Source organism: Podarcis melisellensis (genome assembly GCF_964234715.1).
Source record: "Podarcis melisellensis genome assembly, chromosome: 13".
Taxonomy (NCBI): domain Eukaryota; kingdom Metazoa; phylum Chordata; class Lepidosauria; order Squamata; family Lacertidae; genus Podarcis; species Podarcis melisellensis.
In genome coordinates this window covers 27,656,063-27,677,247 of record NC_138545.1, presented here as the reverse complement: position 1 = coordinate 27,677,247, position 21,185 = coordinate 27,656,063, and the positions used below count along the sequence as shown (strand labels likewise).

The following is a 21,185-nucleotide window of genomic DNA, read 5'->3' as shown; positions in this document are numbered from 1 at the left end:
AAAATTCTATTTCATTTATATCTTAACTGCTCAATTTATGCTAAGCCTGCTAATGATTTAAGTTGTTCACAATAATTTTTCAAATAGTCCACAAATTTTCCCATTCTTTACTGAATTTTCTTCTTCTTCCTGGTTCCTTATGTGAGTTTAGCCATTCCTGCATAGTCCATCAATTTCATCTGCCAATCCTCCTTGGTTGGGACTGTTTCTTATTTCCATATTTGTGCATAAATCAGGCATTGACAAACTCGGCCCTCCAGATGTTTTTGGCCTACAACTTCCATGATCTGTAGCTAGCAGGACCAGTCGTCAAGGATGTTGGGAATTGTAGTCCCAAAACATCTGGAGGGCCGAGTTTACCCGTGCCTGGCATAAATCATATGGGCAGCTGTTGTTGCATACATAAACAGTCCCCCCCCCCCCAATTTTGGGTACATTTGTCACTGTATTTAACCTGAGGAGCGAATTTTTTTTTTAATTGCTAATGTGCAAGTGCTCCCATATGAGCTACAGTACAGAGTGCATTATCTCCCTGTGGATAAGATGAGAATCCTGGGAAATGACCAAGTTAGAGAATGTTGTTATCTAAACATTAAACAAATCAGGGGTTTTTCGTGAGCTATGAAAACTACTGCAAACATGTCCTGTTCCTGGCTGCAGTTTCTGTCTCCCCCCACCCTAGATGGAGACAATGCATCTTTTTAATTTCATTGATCTATGGGATAGTTGTGGATTTATTTAAAATGCCCAAACTATGGCACACACTATCCTATTCTCTAATATTTGTAGGTAATTTGCATGTCTTTCATTTTTCACAAGTGAGGGAAAATTTGTGAACGGGTGCCAAAAACTCTGGAAGATTAAGGCATTGCTATGGTGAGTTACTGTCTTTCCTTTTCCTTCTAAGGATGTTAAATGAGAATTTAGGACAGAACCAGTTATGACTTTGTCTCCTGTAATAATATAATAAATGTCTTGATCGATCAGGCCAACAGTCCATCTCGTCCGATACTCTTTGTTTCAAACAATGGTCGCCCGTCATGGACCGGCTCCCTGATGCCGCCATGAAACTGATGGCATTTCCCTTGCCTTGTAATTTGTCCTCAGCATCTGGTATACAGTCGTACCTCCTCTGCATGTTGATGTTTCATTTTTATCTATCCTGGCTTACAGTTGGGGATACTTTAATCCACTGGGGGGGGGGTTTCCTAATGTAATTCCGTTTCATTTTATTTTTATATACAGTTTTTATTAATTTTTTCTAATTTACATTTCAAAATATTCATTTAAACAACCTTAAATCAATGACTTCCCTTCTTCTCTTTCTGTGGTTCATTTTGCATAGCATACATCCCTGCATATTTTAAATGAACTAAACCATTCAGTAATCCATTGTTACACCATCAAAACTTGTTTACACTGTTGAAGTTATCTTAATGGTACCAGCGTTTTTAAATGTACACAATTTTCACCGATATAATCAGGAAACAGTTTCAGTCTTCTTTCAATGAATATTCTTCTTGTTCTCTTATTTTCTAACTCCCTTTTAAAGTTGTCTAATGGCCATTGTGTCACCTTGTGAGAATAAAATTATACACATTACTTATGTTTTTCATGGTGGTGGGATGTTAGAGGACTTCCTTTCTTTTGTTGTAAATATACTGAGTTCAATCTGAATTCAAGTTGCAATTCTAATTCTATCTGATCAGACAGAAGTAAATTGCTGGAGAAGTGCAGTCTGACTAAGTTGCATTTCCAGACTTCTGTTCGCATTATGATTAATATAAGTTCCATGGATTTCAGTGCTAGTTTCAGAGGTATGTATGTATGGGCTGATTATACTGTGAGCTGCCCTTAGCGGACTACATAAAAAAACACAATAAGTAAAAGTACTGTGTGTGTGTGTATATATATATAATGGGTCTACTATAAGCATGACTAAATCTGGTTGTTTTGTTGAGTGCGAGGTGGTGGTTTTTTTTGATGCTGCCTCTCATTTTGTGTCTCCTACACAATTATTCATCGTATCCCTTCTGCCCTTCTCAAGCTTTTAATGAAATTTGATGGCTTCCAAGACCCATCCCCACTCCCTGACTTCTTCAACTCCCACTCCTTGCATTTTTTAGTTTCCTTCTAATATTGTGGGGGTTTTCCTGATTCTTATTTTCCTCATTATTGCTTAGCAGCCTTGAGGGTTCAGCAATAATACAATATGTAAGCCTCAATATAAATTAACGCAAAACTATTGGGTCGGGTGAGGCTATTTACTTCCAATCTGTTTTCCTGTTTCAGTTCCAGCTAAGCCCTTAGAGGGAGATAACATGGGCAGAAGAGAGAATGAGACTACCATGACCGAATTCATCCTGCTGGGCCTCTCTAGTAACCCTCAGACGAAGATCGCCCTCTTTGGCCTCTTTCTCCTCATCTACCTCATCACTGTGGTGGGCAACGGCCTCCTCCTGCTGCTTGCTGTGGTGGACCCCCGCCTGCACACCCCCATGTACTTCTTCCTTGGCAACCTGTCTTTCCTTGACATCTGCTATACTACCAGCAGCATCCCCCAGATGCTGGCTCATTGCCTGTCAGCCAAGACCACCATTTCCCATTCTGGCTGTTATGCCCAAATGTACATCTCCCTCTTCTTGGGGATGACAGAATGCCTCCTGCTGGCGATGATGTCCTACGACCGCTGGGTGGCTGTTTGCAACCCCCTGCGGTATAATATCATCATGAGCAATAAGGTTTGCATTGCTATGGCAACCATTTCATGGGGCAGCTCTTTCCTCCTGATCCTGGTACCTTCTGTCACCTCACAGGCCTCTCTATGTGGGCATAATGTTATCAACCACTTTTCGTGTGAGGTCCAGGCTATGCTCAAGTTGGCCTGCTCAGACACTAGTGGAAACCAGGTGACAATGTTTGCTACCAGCATCCTTACTCTGCTTCTTCCCTTCGGCTTCATCTTGGTCACCTATGCCCGTATTATCACCACCGTGTTGAAAATGCAATCCACAGAGAACAGGGCCAAGGCCTTCTCAACCTGTAGTTCACATCTCATGGTGGTCACCATATTCTATGGAACGGCCATGTCAATGTACTTACAGCCTCAGACCAAAACATCCTCAGATCTAGACAAATACATTGCCATATTCTATGGCACCATCACACCCATGTTGAATCCACTGATCTATAGCTTAAGGAACAAGGATGTGAAACAAGCTTTATGGAAAGTGACAGGGAGGAAGAGAGACCTCTGATACCTACCAGCTCCCTCCCTTTAATATCAGAAATGCTGGCCTTTTCTTTTGATGTATATTTTTGTATAGGTGTACATTTGTACTGGTCCCTGCAAGTGTCTTTTCAACTAATACTTTTGTGTCTAGAAAAACCTATAATTTGTGACTTAAAGTCTTGAAAAATAGGGGAGCGAGGTTTATGGATAGTGAAATAATGAAACACAAACATTTCTGATGTTGAGCACTGACTTTTGAGCTTGGGAATTCAGCTTTTGTGGAATTCTGAATTTTTGACCTGGAGAAATGTAGTAACAGCATGAAGAACCTGAGCAAACAAATTCTAGAAGGGAACCTGTTTTAGTCTGCCACAACAAAAACGTCAAAGACTATTGTGGCACTTTAAAGAATAGCTTATTTCTTCTTAGGTTTCCATATATTCCTACATTTTCAGATGTCTGATGATATGGGCTAAAGTCCATTAAAGATTATGCCACAGGTCTGCACTTCCCTGGCCCGTGTCCACGCACTTTCCATTTTTTGTCCCTCCACATTCCGCAGGAAAACCCAGTCTCTACTGCTGAATTGGAATAAACAACAATTCGGGTTTCCCACAAATTGCCACTTTCTCCAATTCAGTGTCAAAGAGCGCATTTTCATGGGGAAAGTAGTGGGGCAAAAATAAATACCGTATTTTTTGCTCTATAAGACTCACTTTTTCCCTCCTAAAAATTAAGGGGAAATGTGTGTTCGTCTTATGAAGCGAATGCAGGCTGTGCATGCTATCCCAGAAGCTAGAACAGCAAGAGGTATCGCTGCTTTCACTGTGCAGCGATCCCTCTTGTTGTTCTGGCTTCTGAGATACAGTTTTTTTTTTCTTGTTTTCCTTCTCCAAAAACTAGGTGCGTCTTATGATCTGGTGCGTCTTATAGAGCAAAAAATACAGTAAATGCTTGGACATGGACTGGAAAGCCCAAATCTGTGCCTAGAAATGCAGCACAAAGGCAAGTGTTATGGAAACACAATTGTCTCAATTCTGCAGCTCCCTCAAAATCACAGAATTGTAGAAGTCGAAGGGACTCTGAGGATCATCTAGTCCAACCCCCTACAATGCGCGAATAGGCAGCGCTCCCATAGGGGGATCAAGCTTGCAACCTTGGCATCATCAGCACCACGATCTAACCAACTGAGCTGTGCAACTTCCACAAGCAGAAGGTCCAGAATAGAGCTAAGGGTGAGCCGGAGTTCATGTCCCACCCAACTTTGTATGCAATGCCATTTCCTGATGTTGAAATGAAGATGGCATCCCTGGCTTATGTGCTGCCCTGCGTAACCTAAAGATCTGGAACTGGGAAGCAAGATTTTGAAATCCTGGCATGAAATCAAAACATGCTTTGAAATGTGTGGAACATTTGTACACAGTGAAGTTTATTTCATTTTCAATATCTTAAATAAAAATGTTGCATGTCTCTGCAAATGTGTCAGTCTCTCCTTTTCCCTCTGAGCTCTTTTTGCCATGTGAGCAGAAAGAACCAAAGTGTAAACCAGGCATAGGCAAACTCAGCCCTCCAGATGTTTTTGACCTACAACTTCCATGATCCCTAACTAGCAGGACCAGTGGTCAGGCATGATGGGAACTGTAGTCCCAAAACATCTGGAGGGCCGTGTTTGCCTGTGCTTGGCATAAATAATCAGGGCAGCTGTTGTAGCATACATAAACAGTTTTTTCCTGATCTTTGGGTACATGTGTCACTGAGGAGAAAGAAAAAACTATTTAATTGCTAATGTGCAAGTGCTCCCTAATGAACTACAGTACAGAGTGGATTATCTCCCTGTGGTTAAGATGACAGTCCTGGAAAATGACCAATTTAGAGAATGTTGTTATCTAAACCTTCAACGAATCAGGGGTTTTTCGTGAGCTGTGAAAACTACTGCAAACATGTCCTGTTCCTAGCTGCAGTTTCTGTCTCCCCCCACCCTAGATGGAGACAATGCATCTTTTTAATTTCATTGATTTATGGGATAGTTGTGGATTTATTTAAAATGTCCAAACTATGGCACACACTATCCTATTCTCTAATATTTGTAGGTACTTTGCATGTCTTTCATTTTTCACAAGTGAGGGAAAATTTGTGAATGGCTGCTAAAAACTCTGGAAGATTAAGGCATTACTATGGTGAGTTACTGTCTTTCCTTTTCCTTCTAAGGGTGTTAAATGAGAATTTAGGACAGAACCAGTTATGACTTTGTCTCCTGTAATAATATAACACATGTCTTGATAGATCAGGCCAATGGTCCATCTCGTCCCATACTCTTTGTTTCAAACAATGGTCACCCGTCAAGGACCTGCTCCCTGATGCCGCCATGAAACTGATGGCATTTCCCTTGCCTTGTAATTTGTCAAGAGCATCTGGTATACAGAGTCATACCTTCTCTGCATGTTGATGTTTCATTTTTATCTATCCTGGCTTATAATTGAGGATACTTTGATCCACTGGGGGGGGGGGATTTTTTTTCCTAATTCCCTTTTATCTTATTTATTTTATGTATAGTTTTTATTAGATTTTTCATTTCAAAATATTCATTTAGACAACCTTAAATCATTGACTTCCCTTCTTCTCTTTCTGTGGTTCATTTTGCATAGCATACATCCCTGCATATTTTAAATGAACTAAACCATTCAGTAATCCATTGTTACACCATCAAAATTGGTTTACACTGTTGAATTTATCTTAATGCTACCAGCATATTTAAATGTACACAATTTTCAACCATATAATTAGTAAACAGTTTCCAATCAATGAATATTGACTGGAATATTTAATGAATATTCTTCTTCTTCTCTTATTTTCTAACTCCCTTTAAAGTTGTCTAATGGCCACTGTGTCGCCTTGTGACAATAAAATTATACACATTACTTATGTTTTTCATGGTGGTGGGGTGTTAGAGGACTTCCTTTCCTTTGTTGTAAATATATTGAGTTCAATCTGAATTCAAGGTATAATCCTAATTCTATCTGATCAGACAGAAGTAAATCGCTAGAGAGGTCCAGTCTGACTAAGTTGCATTTTCCAGACTTCTTCTCACATTATGACTTCTGCTCATATAATTATGACTTCTGCTCACATTATTATAAGTTCCATGGATTTCAGTGCTAGTTTCAGAGGTATGTATGCATGGGCTGATGATACTGTGAGCTGCCCTCAGCGGACTACATTAAAAAAACAAACAGTAATTGTATGGGATGTGGGTGTGGGTGTGGTTGTGTATTTAATGGGTCTACTATAAGCATGACTAAATCTGGATTGTTTTGCTGAGTGGGTGGTGGTGGGCTTTTTTGATGCTGCCTCTCACTTTTGTGTCTCCTACGCAATTACTCATCGCACCCCTTCTGCCCTTCTCAAGCTTTTAATGAAATTTGATGGATTCCAAGACTCATTCCCCACTCCTTGACTTCTTCAACTCCCACTCCTTGCATTTTTTAGTTTCCTTCTAATATTGTGGGGGTTTTCCTGATTCTTATTTTCCTCATTATTGCTTAGGAGCATTGAGGTTTCAGCAATAATACAAGATGTAAGCCTCAATATAAATTAATGCAACACTCTTGGGTCAGGTGAGGCTATTTACTTCCAATCTGTTTTCCTGTTTCAGTTCCAGCTAAGCTCTTAGAGGGAGATAACATGGGCAGAAGAGAGAATGAGACTACCACGACAGAATTCATCCTGCTGGGCCTCTCTAGTAACCCTCAGACGAAGATTGCCCTCTTTGGCCTCTTTCTCCTCATCTACCTCATCACTGTGGTGGGCAACGGTCTCCTCCTCCTGCTTGCTGTGGTGGACCCCCGCCTGCACACCCCCATGTACTTCTTCCTTGGCAACCTGTCTTTCCTTGACATCTGCTATACTACCAGCACCATCCCCCAGATGTTGGCTCATTGCCTGTCAGCCAAGACCACCATTTCCCATTCTGGCTGTTATGCCCAAATGTACATCTCCCTCTTCTTGGGGATGACAGAATGCCTCCTGCTGGCAATGATGTCCTACGACCGCTGGGTGGCTGTTTGCAACCCCCTGCGCTATAATATCGTCATGAGCAATAAGGTTTGCATTGCTATGGCAACCATTTCATGGGGCAGCTCCTTCCTCCTGATCCTGGTACCTTCTCTCACCTCACAGGCCTCTCTATGTGGGCATAATGTTATTAACCACTTTCTGTGTGAAGTCCAGGCTATGCTCAAGTTGGCCTGCTCAGATACTAGTGGAAACCAGATGTCAATGTTTGCTACCAGCTTCCTTACTCTGCTTCTTCCGTTTGGCTTCATCTTGGTCACCTATGCCCGTATTATCACCACCGTATTGAAAATGCGATCCACAGAGAACAGGGCCAAGGCCTTCTCAACCTGTAGTTCACATCTCATGGTGGTCACCATATTCTATGGAACAGCAATGTCAATGTACTTACAGCCTCAGACCAAAACATCCTCAGATCTAGACAAATACATTGCCATATTCTATGGCACCATCACACCCATGTTGAATCCACTGATCTATAGCTTAAGGAACAAGGATGTGAAACAAGCTTTATGGAAAGTGACAGGGAGGAAGAGAGACCTCTGATACCAACCAGCCCCCTCCCTTTAATATCAGAAATGCTGGCCTTTCTTTTGATGTACAGTGGTACCTTGGGTTAAGTACTTAATTCGTTCCGGAGGTCCGTTCTTAACCTGAAACTGTTCTTAACGCGAAGCACCACTTTAGCTAATGGGGCCTCCCGCCGCTGCCGTGGTGCTGGAGCACAATTTCTGTTCTCATCCTGAAGCAAAGTTCTTAACCCGAGGTACTATTTCTGGGTTAGTGGAGTCTGTAACCTGAAGGGTATGTAACCCGAGGTACCACTGTATACTTTTGTATAGGCACACATTGGTACTGGACCCCGCAAGTGTCTTTTCAACTATTACTTGTGTGTCTAGAAAAACCTATAATTTGTCACTAAAGTCTTGAAAAATAGGAAAGCGAGGTTTATGGATAGTGAAATAATGAAACACAAACATTTTTGATGTTGAGCACTGACTTTTGAGCTTGGGAATTCAGCTATTGTGAAATTCTGAATTTTTGACCTGGAGAAATGTAGTAACAGCATGAAGAACCTGAGCAAACAAATTCCAGAAGGGAACCTGTTTTAGTCTGCTACAACAAAAGCATCAAAGACTCCTGTGGCGCTTTAAAGACTAGCTTATTTCTTCTTAGGTTTCCATATATTCCTTCATTTTCAGATGTTTGATGATATGGGCTAAAGTCCATTAAAGATTATGCCACAGGTCTGCACTTCCCTGGCCCGTGTCCACACACTTTCCATTTTTTGTCCCTCCACATTCCCCAGGAAATCCCAGTCTCTACTGCTGAATTGGAATAAACAGCAATTCGGGTTTTCCACAAATTGCCACTTGCTCCAATTCAGTGTCAAAGAGCGGGTTTTCATGGGGAAAGTGGTGGGGCAAATATAAATAAATGATTGGACATGGACTGGAAAGCCCAAATCTGTGCCAAAAATGCAGCACAATGGCAAGTGTTATGAAATCACAATTGTCTCAATTCAGCAGCTCCCTCAGAATCACAGAATTGTAGAGTTGGAAGGGACTCTGAGGATCATCTAGTCCAACCCCTTACAATGAACGAATAAGCAGCGCTCACATTGTTGTTGTTGTTGTTGTTTAGTCGTTTAGTCGTGTCCGACTCTTCGTGACCCCATGGACCAGAGAACGCCAGGCACCTCTGTCCTCCACTGCCTCCCGCAGTTTGGTCAAACTCATGCTGGTAACCTCGAAAACACTATCCAACCATCTCGTCCTCTGCCGTCCCCTTCTCCTTGTGCCCTCCATCTTTCCCAACATCAGGGTCTTCTCCAGGGAGTCTTCTCTTCTCATGAGGTGGCCAAAGTACTGGAGCCTCAGCTTCACAATCTGTCCTTCCAGTGAGCACTCAGGGTTGATTTCCTTCAGCATGGAGAGGTTTGATCTTCTTGCAGTCCATGGGACTCTCAAGAGTCTCCTCCAGCACCATAATTCAAAAGCATCAATTCTTCGGTGATCAGCCTTCTTTATGGTCCAGCTCTCACTTCCATACATCACTACTGGGAAAACCATAGCTTTAACTATACGAACCTTTGTTGGCAAGGTGATTTCTCTACTTCTCAAGATGCTGTCTAGGCCTGTCATTGCCCTTCTCCCAAGAAGCAGGCGTCTTTTAATTTCGTGGCTGCTGTCACCATCTGCAGTGATCATTGAGCCCAAGAAAGTAAAATCTCTCACTACCTCCATTTCTTCCCCTTCTATTTGCCAGGAGGTGATGGGACCAGTGGCCATGATCTTCGTTTTTTTGATGTTGAGCTTCAGACCATATTTTGCGCTCTCCTCTTTCACCCTCATTAAAAGGTTCTTTAATTCCTCCTCACTTTCTGCCATCAAGGTTGTGTCATCTGCATATCTGAGGTTGTTGATATTTCTTCCGGCAATCTTAATTCCGGCTAGGGATTCATCCAGCCCAGCCTTTCGCATGATGAATTCTGCATATAAGTTAAATAAGCAGGGAGACAAAATACAGCCTTGTCGTACTCCTTTCCCAATTTTGAACCAATCAGTTGTTCCATATCCAGTTCTAACTGTAGCTTCTTGTCCCACATAGAGATTTCTCAGGAGACAGATGAGGTGATCTGGCACTCCCATTTCTTTAAGAACTTGCCATAGTTTGCCGTGGTCGACACAGTCAAAGGCTTTTGCATAGTCAATGAAGCAGAAGTAGATGTCTTTCTGGAACTCTCTAGCTTTCTCCATAATCCAGCGCATGTTTGCAATTTGGTCTCTGGTTCCTCTGCCTCTTCTAAATCCAGCTTGCACTTCTGGGAGTTCTCGGTCCACATACTGCTTGAGCCTTCCTTGTAGAATTTTAAGCGCTCCCATAGGGGGATCAAACCGGCAACTTTGGCGTCATCAGCACCACCATCTAACCAACTGAGCTGTGCAACTTCCACAAGCAGAAGGTACATAATAGAGTTATGGGTGAGCCAGAGTTCATGTCCCACCCAACTTTGCATGCAATGCCAATTCCTGATGTTGAAATGAAGATGGCATCCCTGGCTTATGTGCTGCCCTGTGCAACCTAAAGATCTGGAACTGGGAAGCAAGATTTTGAAATCCTGGCATGAAATCAAAACATGCTTTGAAATGTGTGGAACATTTGTGCACAGTGAAGTTTATTTGGCTTTCAATATCTTAAATAAAAATGTTGCATGTCTCTGCAAATGTGTCAGTCTCTCCTTTTCCCTCTGAGCTCTTTTTCCCATGTGAGCAGAAAGAACCAAAGTGTAAACCAGGCATAGGCAAACTCGGCCCTCCAGATGTTTTTGACCTACAACTTCCATGATCCCTAACTAGCAGGACCAGTGGTCAGGCATGATGGGAACTGTAGTTCCAAAACATGTGGAGGGCCAAGTTTGCCTGTGCTTGGCATAAATAATCAGGGCAGCTGTTGTAGCATACATAAACATTTTTTTCCTGATCTTTGGGTACATTTGTCACTGAGGAGGCAAAAAAAACCTATTTAATTGCTAATGTGCAAGTGCTCCCTAATGAACTACAGTACAGAGTGGATTATCTCCCTGTGGATGAGATGGCAATCCTGGAAAATGACCAAGTTAGAGAATGTTGTTATCTAAACCTTCAATGAATCAGGAGTTTTTCATCAGTTGTGAAAACTACCACAAACATGTCCTGTTCCTGGCTGCAGTTTCTCTCTACCCTCACCCTAGATGGGGGCAATGCATTTTTTAAATTTCATTGATCTATGGGATAGTTGTGGACTTATTTAAAATGTCCAAACTATGGCACACAGTATCCTATTCTCTAATATTTGTAGGTATTTTGCATGTCTTTCATTTTTCACAAGTGAGGGAAAGTTTGTGAACGGGTGCCAAAAACTCTGGAAGATTAAGGCATTGCTATGGTGAGTTACTGTCTTTCCTTTTCCTTTTAAGGGTGTTAAATGAGAATTTAGGACAGAACCAGTTATAACTTTGTCTCCTGTAATAATATAATAAATGTCTTGATCGATCAGGCCAACAGTCCATCTCGTCCCATACTCTTTGTTTCAAACAATGGTCGCCCATCATGGACCTGCTCCCTGATGCTGCCATGAAACTTATGGCATTTCCCTTGCCTCGTAATTTGTCCTAGGCATCTGGTATACAGAGTCATACCTCCTCTGCATGTTGATGTTTCATTTTTATCTATCCTGGCTTACAGTTGGGGATACTTAGATCCACTGTGGGATTTTTTTTTCTAATTCCCTTTTATTTTATTTTTTATGTATAGTTTTTATTAGATTTTTCTAATTTACATTTCAAAATATTCATTTAAACAACCTTAAATCAATGACTTCCCTTCTTCTCTTTCTGTGGTTCATTTTGCATAGCATACACCCCTGCATATTTTAAATGAACTAAACCATTCAGTAATCCATTGTTACACCATCAAAACTTGTTTACACTGTTGAAGTTATCTTAATGCTACCAGCGTTTTTAAATGTACACAATATTCACGCATATAATCAAGAAACAGTTTCCAGTCTTCTTTCAAGGAATATTCTTCCTATTCTCTTATTTTCTAACTCCCTTTTAAAGTTGTCTAATGGCCATTGTGTCACCTTGTGACAATAAAATTAAACTCATTAATTATGTTTTTTGTGGTGGTGGGATGTTAGAGGACTTCCTTTCCTTTGTTGTAAATATATTGAGTTCAGTCTGAATTCAAGTTGTAATCCTAATTCTATCTGATCTGGTAGAAGTAAATCGCTGAGAGCTACCCAGAGTGGGCTACATTAAAAAACACAATAATTGTATGGACTGTCTCTCTCTGTGTGTATATTGGGTCTACTATAAAAGGTAAAGGTACCCCTGCCCGTACGGGCCAGTCTTGACAGACTCTGGGGTTGTGCGCCCATCTCACTCAAGAGGCCAGGGGCCAGCGCTGTCCGGAGACACTTCCGGGTCACATGGCCAGTGTGACATCGCTGCTCTGGCGAGCCAGAGCTGCACACGGAAACGCCGTTTACCTTCCCGCTAGTAAGCGGTCCCTATTTATCTACTTGCACCCGGAGGTGCTTTCGAACTGCTAGGTTGGCAGGCGGGTCTACTATAAGCATGACTAAATCTGGATTGTTTTGTTGAGTGGTGGTGGAGGAGGAGGAGTTTGGATTTGATATCCCGCTTTATCACTACCCAAAGGAGTCTCAATGCGACTAACATTCTCCTTTCCCTTCCTCCCCCACAACAAACACTCTGTGAGGTGAGTGGGGCTGAGAGACTTCAGAGAAGTGTGAGTAGCCCAAGGTCACCCAGCAGCTGCATGTGGAGGAGCGGAGACGCGAACCGGGTCCCCAGATTACGAATCTACCCCTCTTAACCACTACACCACACTGGCTCTCGAGTGGGTGGTGTGGGCTTTTTTGATGCTGCCTCTCACTTTTGTGTCTCCTACGCAATTATTCATCGCATCCCTTCTGCCCTTCTCAAGCTTTTAATGAAATTTGATGGCTTCCAAGACCCATTCCCCACTCCCTGACTTCTTCAACTCCCCCTCCTTGCAGTTTTTAGTTTGCTTCTAATATTGTGGGGGTTTTCCTGATTCTTATTTTCCTCATTATTGCTTAGCAGCCTTGAGACTTCAGCAATAATACAAGATGTAAGCCTCAATATAAATTAATGCAACACTCTTGGGTCAGGTGAGGCTATTTACTTCCAATTTATTTTCCTGTTTCCGTCCCAGGTAAGCCCTTAGAGGAAATAACATGGGCAGAAGAGAGAATGAGACTACCATGACCGAATTCATCCTGCTGGGCCTCTCTAGTAACCCTCAGACGAAGATCGCCCTCTTTGGCCTCTTTCTCCTCATCTACCTCATCACTGTGGTGGGCAACAGTCTCCTCCTGCTGCTTGCTGTGGTGGACCCCCGCCTGCACACCCCCATGTACTTCTTCCTTGGCAACCTGTCTTTCCTTGACATCTGCTATACTACCAGCACCATCCCCCAGATGTTGGCTCATTGCCTGTCAGCCAAGACCACCATCTCCCATTCTGGCTGTTACGCCCAAATGTACATCACCCTCTTCTTGGGGACCACAGAATGCCTCCTGCTGGCAATGATGTCCTACGACCGCTGGGTGGCTGTTTGCAACCCCCTGCGCTATAATATCATCATGAGCAATAAGGTTTGCATTGCTATGGCAACCATTTCATGGGGCAGCTCCTTCCTCCTGATCCTGGTACCTTCTGTCACCTCACAGGCCTCTCTATGTGGGCATAATGTTATCAACCACTTTCTGTGTGAGGTCCAGGTTATGCTCAAGTTGGCCTGCTCAGATACTAGTGGAAACCAGTTGATCATGTTTGCCAGCAGCATCCTTACTCTGCTTCTTCCCTTCGGCTTCATCTTGGTCACCTATGCCCGTATTATCACCACCGTATTGAAAATGCAATCCACAGAGAACAGGACCAAGGCCTTCTCAACCTGTAGTTCACATCTCATGGTGGTCACCATATTCTATGGAACAGCAATGTCAATGTACTTACAGCCTCAAACCAAGACTTCCTCAGATCTAGACAAATACGTTGCCATATTCTATGTCACCGTCACACCCATGTTGAATCCACTGATCTATAGCTTAAGGAATAAGGATGTGAAACAAGCTTTCCGGAAAGTGACAGGGAGGAAGAGAGACCTCTGATACCTACCAGCCCCCTCCCTTTAATATCAGAAATGCTGGCCTTTTCTTTTTTCTTTTTTTCTGTTTTATTAAATTTGCTTAGGTGGCCTTTTCGTTTGATGTATAATTTTGTATAGGGGCACATTTGTACTGGTCCCCGCAAGTTTCTGTTCAACTAATACTTTTGTGTCTAGAAAAACCTATAATTTGTCACCTAAAGTCTTGAAAAATAGGAAAGCGAGGTTTAAGGATAGTGAAATAACAAAACACAAATATTTCTGATGTTGAGCGCTGACTTTTGAGCTTGGGAATTCAGCTGTTGTGGAATTTTGAATGTTTGCCCTGGAGAAATGTAGTAACAGCTTGAAGGACCTGAGCAAACAAAATCCTAGAAGGGAACCTGTTTTAGTCTGCCACAACAAAAACATCAAAGACTCCTGTGGCACTTTAGATGATTTCTTCTTAGGTTTCCATATATTCCTTCATTTTCAGATGTCTGATGATATGGGCTAAAGTCCATTAAAGATTATGCTACAGATCTGCACTTCCCTGGCCCGTGTCCACTCACTTTCCATTTTTTGTCCCTCCACATTCCCCAGGAAAACCCAGTCTCTACTGCTGAATTGGAACAAACAGCAATTTGGGTTTTCCACAAATTGCCATTTGCTCCAATTCAGTGTCAAAGAGTGGGTTTTCATGGGAAAAGTGGTGAGGCAAAAATAAATACATGCTTGGACATGGACTGGAAAGCCCAAATCTGTGCCTGGAAATGCAGCACAAAGGCAAGTGTTATGGAAACACAATTGTCTCAATTCAGCGGCTCCCTCAGAATCACAGAATTGTAGAGTTGGAAGGGACTCTGAGGATCATCTAGTCCAACCCCCTACAATGCAGGAATAGGCAGCACTCCCATAGGGGGATCAAACCGGCAACCTTGGCGTCATCAGCACCACGATCTAACCAACTGAGCTGTGCAACATCCACAAGCAGAAGGTCCAGAATAGAGCTATGGGTGAGCTGGAGGACATGTCCCACCCAACTTTGCATGCAATGCCAATTCCTGATGTTGAAATGAAGATGGCATCCCTGGCTTATGTGCTGCCCTGTGCAACCTAAAGATCTGGAACTGGGAAGCAAGATTTTGAAATCCTAGCATGAAATCAAAACATGCTTTGAAATGTGTGGAACCAGTTGTGCACAGTCATATCTATTTGGTTTTCAATATCTTAAATAAAAATGTTGCACGTCTCTGCAAATGTGTCTGTCTCTCCTTTTTCTTCTGAGCTCTTTTTGCCATGTTAGCAGGGAGTACAATGGTGTAAACCAGGCATAGGCAAACTTGGCCCACCAGATGTTTTTGACCTACAACTCCCATGATCTGTAGCTAGCAGGACCAGTGGTCAGGCATGATGGGAATTGTAGTCCCAAAAGAACTGGAGGGCCAAGTTTCACTGCGCCTGGCATAAATTATCTGAGCAGCGGTTGTTGCATACATAAACAGTTTTTTCCTGATCTTTGGGTACATTTGTCACTGAGAAGGGGAAAAAAACTATTTAATTGCTAATGTGCAAGTGCTCCCTAATGAACTACAGTACAGGGTGGATTATTTCCCTGTGGATGAGATGGCAATCCTGGAAAATGACCAAGTTAGAGAATGTTGTTATCTAAACCTTCAATGAATCAGGGGTTTTTCATCAGTTGTGAAAACTACCACAAACATGTCCTGTTCCTGGCTGCAGTTTCTCTCTACCCTCACCCTAGATGGGGGCAATGCATTTTTTAAATTTCATTGATCTGTGGGATAGTTGTGGATTTATTTAAAATGCCCAAACTATGGCACACAGTATCCTATTCTCTAATATTTGTAGGTATTTTGCATGTCTTTCATTTTTCACAAGTGAGGGAAAGTTTGTGAACGGGTGCCAAAAACTCTGGAAGATTAAGGCATTGCTATGGTGAGTTACTGTCTTTCCTTTTCCTTCTAAGGGTGTTAAATGAGAATTTAGGACAGAACCAGTTATGACTTTGTCTCCTGTAATAATATAATAAATGTCTTGATAGATCAGACCAACGGTCCATCTCGTCCGATACTCTTTGTTTCAAACAATGGTCGCCCATCATGCTCCCTGATGCCACCATGAAAATTATGGCATTTCCCTTGCCTTGTAATTTGTCCTAGGCATCTGGTATACAGAGTCATACCTTCTCTGCATGTTGATGTTTCATTTTTATCTATCCTGGGTTATAATTGGGGATATTTTGATCCACAGTGGGAGGGGGGGGTTTCTAATGTAATTCCCTATTTTATTTTATATATATATAGTTTTTATTAGATTTTTCTAATTTACACTTCAAAATATTCATTTAAACAACCTTAAATCAATGACTTCCCTTCTTCTCTTTCTGTGGTTCATTTTGCATAGCATACATCCCCGCATATTTTAAATGAACTAAACCATTCAGTAATCCATTGTTACACCATCAAAACTTATTTACACTGTTGAAGTTATATTAATGCTACCAGTGTTTTTAAATGTTCACAATTTTCACCGATATAATCAGGAAACAGTTTCAGTCTTCTTTCAAGGAATATTCTTCTTGTTCTCTTATTTTCTAACTCCCTTTTAAATGTCTAAATGTCTAATGGCCACTGTGTCACCTTGTGACAATAAAATTATACACGTTAATTATGTTTTTCATGGTGGTGGGGTGTTAGAGGACTACCTAACCTTTGATGAAAATATATTGAGTTCAGTCTGAATTCAAGTTGCAATCCTAATTCTATCTGATCTGGTAGAAGTAAATCGCTGGAGAAGTGCATTCTGACTAAGTTGCATTTTCCAGACTTCTGCTCACATTATGATTAATATAAGTTCCATGGATTTCAGTGCTAGCTTCAGAGGTATGTATGTATGGGCTGATGATACAATGAGCTACCCACAGTGGGCTACATAAAAAAACACAATAAGTATATGTACTGTGTGTGTGTTTGTGTGTGTGTATTGGGTCTACTATAAGCATGACTAAATCTGGATTGTTTTTTTGCTTGGGTTGTGGTGGGGTTTTTGATGCTGCCTCTCACTTTTGTGTCTCATATACAATTACTCATTGCCCTTCTCAAGTTTGAAATTTAATGGCTTCCAAGACCCATTCCCCTCTTCCCACTCCCTGACATCTTCAACTCCCCCTCCTTGCAGTTTTTAGTTTGCTTCTAATATTGTGGGGTTTTCCCTGATTCTTATTTTCCTCATTATTGCTTAGCAGCATTGAGGCTTCAGCAATAATACAAGATGTAAGCCTCAATATAAATTAATTCAACACTCTTGGGTCAGGTGAGGCTATTTACTTCCAATCTGTTTTCCTGTTTCAGTTCCAGGTAAGCCCTTAGAGGAAATAACATGGGCAGAAGAGAGAATGAGACTACCATGACCGAATTCATCCTGCTGGGCCTCTCTAGTAACCCTCAGACGAAGATCGCCCTCTTTGGCCTCTTTCTCCTCATCTACCTCATCACTGTGGTGGGCAACGGCCTCCTCCTCCTGCTTGCTGTGGTGGACCCCCGCCTGCACACCCCCATGTACTTCTTCCTTGGCAACCTGTCTTTCCTTGACATCTGCTATACTACCAGCACTATCCCACAGATGTTGGCTCATTGCCTGTCAGCCAAGACCACCATTTCCCATTCTGGTTGTTACGCCCAAATGTACATCTCCCTCTTCTTGGGGATGACAGAATGCTTCCTGCTGGCGATGATGTCCTACGACCGCTGGGTGGCTGTTTGCAACCCCTTGCGCTATAATATCATCATGAGCAATAACGTTTGCATTGCTATGGCAACCATTTCATGGGGCAGCTCCTTCCTCCTGATCCTGGTACCTTCTCTCACCTCACAGGCCTCTCTATGTGGGCATAATGTTATCAACCACATCACCTGTGAGGTCCAGGCTATGCTCAAGTTGGCCTGCTCAGATACTAGTGGAAACCAGGTGTCAATGTTTGCCACCAGTATCCTTACTCTGCTTCTTCCCTTCGGCTTCATCTTGGTCACCTATGCCCGTATTATCACCACCGTGTTGAAAATGCAATCCACAGAGAACAGGGCCAAGGCCTTCTCAACCTGTAGTTCACATCTCATGGTGGTCACCATATTCTATGGAACAGCCATGTCAATGTACTTACAGCCTCAAACCAAGACTTCCTCAGATCTAGACAAATACGTTTCCTTATTCTATGGCACCGTCACACCCATGTTGAATCCACTGATCTATAGCTTAAGGAATAAGGATGTGAAACAAGCTTTCCGGAAAGTGACAGGGAGGAAGAGAGACCTCTGATACCAACCAGCCCCCTCCCTTTAATATCAGAAATGCTGGCCTTTTCTTTTGATGTATATTTTTGTATAGGTGCACATTTGTACTGGTCCCCGCACGTTTCTGTTCAACTAATACTTTTGTGTCTAGAAAAACCTATAATTTGTCACCTAAAGTCTTGCAAAATAGGAAAGTGAGGTTTATGGACAGTGAAATAATGAAACACAAACATTTCTGATGTCGAGCACTGACTTTTGAGCTTGGGAATTCAGCTGTTGTGGAATTTTGAATGTTTGACCTGGAAAATGTTGTAACAGCATGAAGGACCTGAGCAAACAAATTCCAGAAGGGAACCTATTTTAGTCTGCCACAACAAAAACATCAAAGACTCCTGTGGCAAATTAGATGATTTCTTCTTAGGTTTCCATATATTCCTTCATTTTCAGATGTCTGATGATATGGGCTAAAGTCCATTAAAGATTATGCCACAGGTCTGCACTTCCCTGGCCCGTGTCCACTCACTTTCCATTTTTTGTCCCTCCACATTCCCCAGGAAAACCCAGTCTCTACTGCTGAATTGGAACAAACAGCAATTCGGGTTTTCCACAAATTGCCATTTGCTCCAATTCAGTGTCAAAGAGTGGGTTTTCATGGGAAAAGTGGTGAGGCAAAAATAAATACATGCTTGGACATGGACTGGAAAGCCCAAATCTGTGCCTGGAAATGCAGCACAGAGGCAAGTGTTATGGAAAGACAATTGTCTCAATTCAGCAGCTCCCTCAGAATCACAGAATTGTAGAAGTCGAAGGGACTCTGAGGACCATCTAGTCCAACCCCCTACAATGCACGAATAGGCAGCGGTCCCGTAGGGGGATCAAACCGGCAACCTTGGCATCATCAGCACCACTATCTAACCAACTGAGCTGTGCAACTTCCTCAAGCAGAAGGTCCAGAATAGAGCTATGGGTGAGCCGGAGGACATGTCCCACCCAACTTGGCATGCAATGCCATTACCTGACTTATGTGCTGCCCTGTGTAACCTAAAGATCTGTAACTGGGAAGCAAGATTTTGAAATCCTGGCATGAAATCAAAACATGCTTTGAAATGTGTGGAACCATTTGTGCACAGTCATGTTTATTTGGTTTTCAATATCTTAAATAAAAATGTTGCATGTCTCTGCAAATGTGTCAGTCTCTCCTTTTCCCTCTGAGCTCTTTTTGCCATGTGAGCAGAGAGAGCCAAAGTGTAAACCAGGCATAGGCAAACTCGGCCCTCCAGATGTTTTTGACCTACAACTCCCATGATCCCTAGCTAGCAGCACCAGCTGTCTGGGATGATGGGAACTGTAGTCCCCAAAACATCTGGAGGGCCGAGTTTGCCTATGCCTGGTGTAAACTCTTCCTAGGAGAAAAGTCTACCCTCCCAATAACCTTTTCCTTGGGAAGTGGAAAGGGAAATATTACCATTTCTCTCTCTTGAGCACACAGACACAGATAAAGGGAGAAAGACTTTTGGGTTGAACAAGGGAGTTCTCTGTGTTAAGAATATTTCAAAGGCGCAACAGACTATTATTCTAATGCTTCACTCACTTACTGCACAATTCTGTGTTTTTAAACTCTGCTGCAGGCTCTCTCTTGCTGGAGTGTGTGTTTAGCCCCGCACTTTAGATCTAGGGATCCAGCCAATTCTCCCACATGGAAGGTTTATATCTATTTTTCTTCCCACAAAACGGGAGTCAGATTGTCTGATATGGCCTGCTCAAAGCAACTTATGCCCAGATGCTGATCAGATTCACATCTGTTTACAGGTGAAACTAAAAAAAAATAGAATATTGTGGAAAAGTTCATTTATTTCAGTAATTCAACTTAAAAGGTGAAACTAATATATGAGATAGACTCATGACATGCAAAGCGAGATATGTCAAGCCTTTATTTGTTATAATTGTGATGTTTATGGCATACAGCTGATGAAAACCCCAAATTAACAATCTCAGAAAATTAGAATATTAAATGAAATCAGCAAAACAAGGACTGCAAATAGAGCAATATTGGACCTCTGAGAAGTAGAAGCATGCACATGTACTCAGTACTTGGTTTGGGCCCCTTTTGCAACAATTACTGCCTCAATGCGGCATGGCATGGATGCTATCAGCCTGTGGCACTGCTGAGGTGTTATGGAAGACCAGGAAGCTTCAATAGCAGCCTTCAGCTCTTCTGCATTGCTTGATCTCATGTCTCTCATCTGTCTTTTGGCAATGCCCCGTAGATTCTCTATGGGGTTCAGATCAGGCGAGTTTGCTGGCCAATCAAGCACAGTAATCCCATGGGCATTGAACCAGGTTTTGATACTTTTAGCAGTGTGGGCAGGTGACAAAGTCCTACTGGAAAATGAAATCAGCATCCCCATAAAGCTTGTCTGCGGAAGGAAGCATGAAGTGCTCCAAAATCTCTTGGTAGATGGCTGCGTTAACCCTGGACTTAATGAAGCACAGTGGACCAACACCAGCTGATGACATGGCTCCCCAAATCAACACCGACTGTGGAAACTTCACATTGGACTTCAAGCACCTGACATTGTGTGCCTCCCTATTCTTCCTCCAGACTCTGGGTCCTTGGTTTCCAAATGAGATGCAAAAGCTGCTCTCATCAGGAAAGAGATTTGGGAAGCCATGTCATCAGCTGGTGTTGGTCCACTGTGCTGACCTTTTAAGTTGAATTACTGAAATAATTGAACTTTTCCACAATATTCTAATTTTTTGAGTTTCACCTGTATCTTCCACAATGTTGCATAATAGTTTGATGCTTTCAAGCCATTCATTGGGTAACACCAGTGGCAATGATTTTCAAAATGGATCTGATGCAGGAGCAGTGAACTGTGATGGACTTTT

General features: G+C 42.3%; 4 protein-coding genes across 4 annotated transcripts; all 4 read left to right on the top strand.

Annotated features, from left to right (window-relative positions):
* The first annotated feature begins 785 nt into the window (after positions 1-785).
* LOC309355535 (olfactory receptor 13H1-like) lies at positions 786-3,289 on the top strand. Its single transcript, XM_081886477.1, has 2 exons — positions 786-876; positions 2,293-3,289. Exon 2 carries the CDS (start codon positions 2,322-2,324, stop codon positions 3,255-3,257), a length of 936 nt encoding a protein of 311 aa, XP_081742603.1. The 5' UTR covers positions 786-876; positions 2,293-2,321; the 3' UTR covers positions 3,258-3,289.
* A 3,624-nt stretch (positions 3,290-6,913) lies between these two features.
* Positions 6,914-7,857, top strand: LOC309355538 (olfactory receptor 13H1-like; the record flags this gene model as incomplete). Its single annotated transcript, XM_081886480.1, has 1 exon — positions 6,914-7,857. One exon carries the CDS (start codon positions 6,914-6,916, stop codon positions 7,847-7,849), a length of 936 nt encoding a protein of 311 aa, XP_081742606.1. The 3' UTR covers positions 7,850-7,857.
* Positions 7,858-13,072: 5,215 nt separating this feature from the next.
* On the top strand, positions 13,073-14,513 carry LOC309355536 (olfactory receptor 13H1-like; the record flags this gene model as incomplete). The annotated part of the gene is made up of 1 exon (XM_081886478.1): positions 13,073-14,513. One exon carries the CDS (start codon positions 13,073-13,075, stop codon positions 14,006-14,008), a length of 936 nt encoding a protein of 311 aa, XP_081742604.1. The 3' UTR covers positions 14,009-14,513.
* Positions 14,514-17,385: 2,872 nt separating this feature from the next.
* On the top strand, positions 17,386-18,321 carry LOC309355540 (olfactory receptor 13H1-like; the record flags this gene model as incomplete). Its single annotated transcript, XM_081886482.1, has 1 exon — positions 17,386-18,321. One exon carries the CDS (start codon positions 17,386-17,388, stop codon positions 18,319-18,321), a length of 936 nt encoding a protein of 311 aa, XP_081742608.1.
* Positions 18,322-21,185: the final 2,864 nt, after the last annotated feature.

Excerpts from the sequence above, each read along its gene's own strand:
- LOC309355535 (XM_081886477.1), top strand. The coding sequence starts at position 2,322 with ATGGGCAGAAGAGAGAATGAGACTACCATGACCGAATTCATCCTGCTG.